This window comes from Pygoscelis adeliae, unplaced genomic scaffold, assembly GCF_000699105.1.
Source record: "Pygoscelis adeliae isolate BGI_AS28 unplaced genomic scaffold, ASM69910v1 Scaffold160, whole genome shotgun sequence".
Lineage (NCBI taxonomy): Eukaryota > Metazoa > Chordata > Aves > Sphenisciformes > Spheniscidae > Pygoscelis > Pygoscelis adeliae.
The window spans coordinates 7894663-7895549 of NW_008824035.1; the positions used below are offsets into that span (position 1 = coordinate 7894663).

At 35.5% G+C, this 887-nt stretch overlaps 1 protein-coding gene across 1 annotated transcript in view; it reads left to right on the forward strand.

Moving 5' to 3' along the window:
* PDE11A (phosphodiesterase 11A) overlaps nucleotides 1–887 on the forward strand; it is an 81355-nt gene that overhangs the window by 14925 nt on the left and 65543 nt on the right. Inside the window, exon 7 of the mRNA XM_009333210.1 lies at nucleotides 310–402. Coding sequence (XP_009331485.1) covers nucleotides 310–402 — 93 coding nt within the window. The remainder of the gene's footprint in view (nucleotides 1–309; nucleotides 403–887) is intronic.

Consider the following 887-nt stretch of genomic DNA (forward strand, 5'->3'; position numbering starts at 1 on the left):
ATTTGGTATTTCTGGGTAATGCTGCTCCAGCCTACTCTAGGGAGGGGGGAAGAATATATTGTCTGTATTTACGGTTTGACATTAATTCTCAGAACTCCTCACTTAAAGTTGCATCCTAATTAAAACAAATTTCTTGCATCTGATCTTTCTCGTCTTGCTGAGGCCAGCGTCTTACCTGCATTCTCAAGATAACCTGTCTAAGCATGATTATTCCTAATGTTTCCAAGCAATTCCTTTCCATGATTAAGCCAGCATTCATCTTTGTGTTTGTTTTATAATTGACTTCTCTTTTTTTCTTTTTAATTTTAGGCTTTCGTTATTTTTTGTGGCCTGGGCATCAACAACACAATTATGTATGACCAAGTGAAGAAATCCTGGGCAAAACAGTCTGTGGCTCTTGACGTATGTGTACATCTTAATGAAACCTTTTCTTGCTCATAAGTGTCACATGTAAAGGGACCTACTACTTCTGAATTTATTGTCGTTAGCATCATTTTCTATATCCACTTCCCTGCACCTTAGAGTGTTGTCTTATTAAGGTAATGCTGAAGGGAAACTTTCTCAGGGTGCATTTAGCTGTGGAGCTCATGCACAGCTTAAGTAATTTTGAACATGGATATCTCATTTGATGCTTATGGTTTTTTACATTAGAAGGGGGGACAGTGATGATGGAGAATCTAGTTTCTTACAGGTGTAAGTGTAGGAATTAATCTAGGTGTTATATGTATTTTCTTGTCCATCAGTAACTGAAAATTCCTTAGGATTTGATATTTTAGATAGCTTGTTGTTTTTCTAGTGTTACAAAGTGTAAGTAAAACATACTGTGAATAGGACAAAATTTGAAAAAAGTAATCATCATCATACCTTTTTTTTTAGTATCAAAAGCA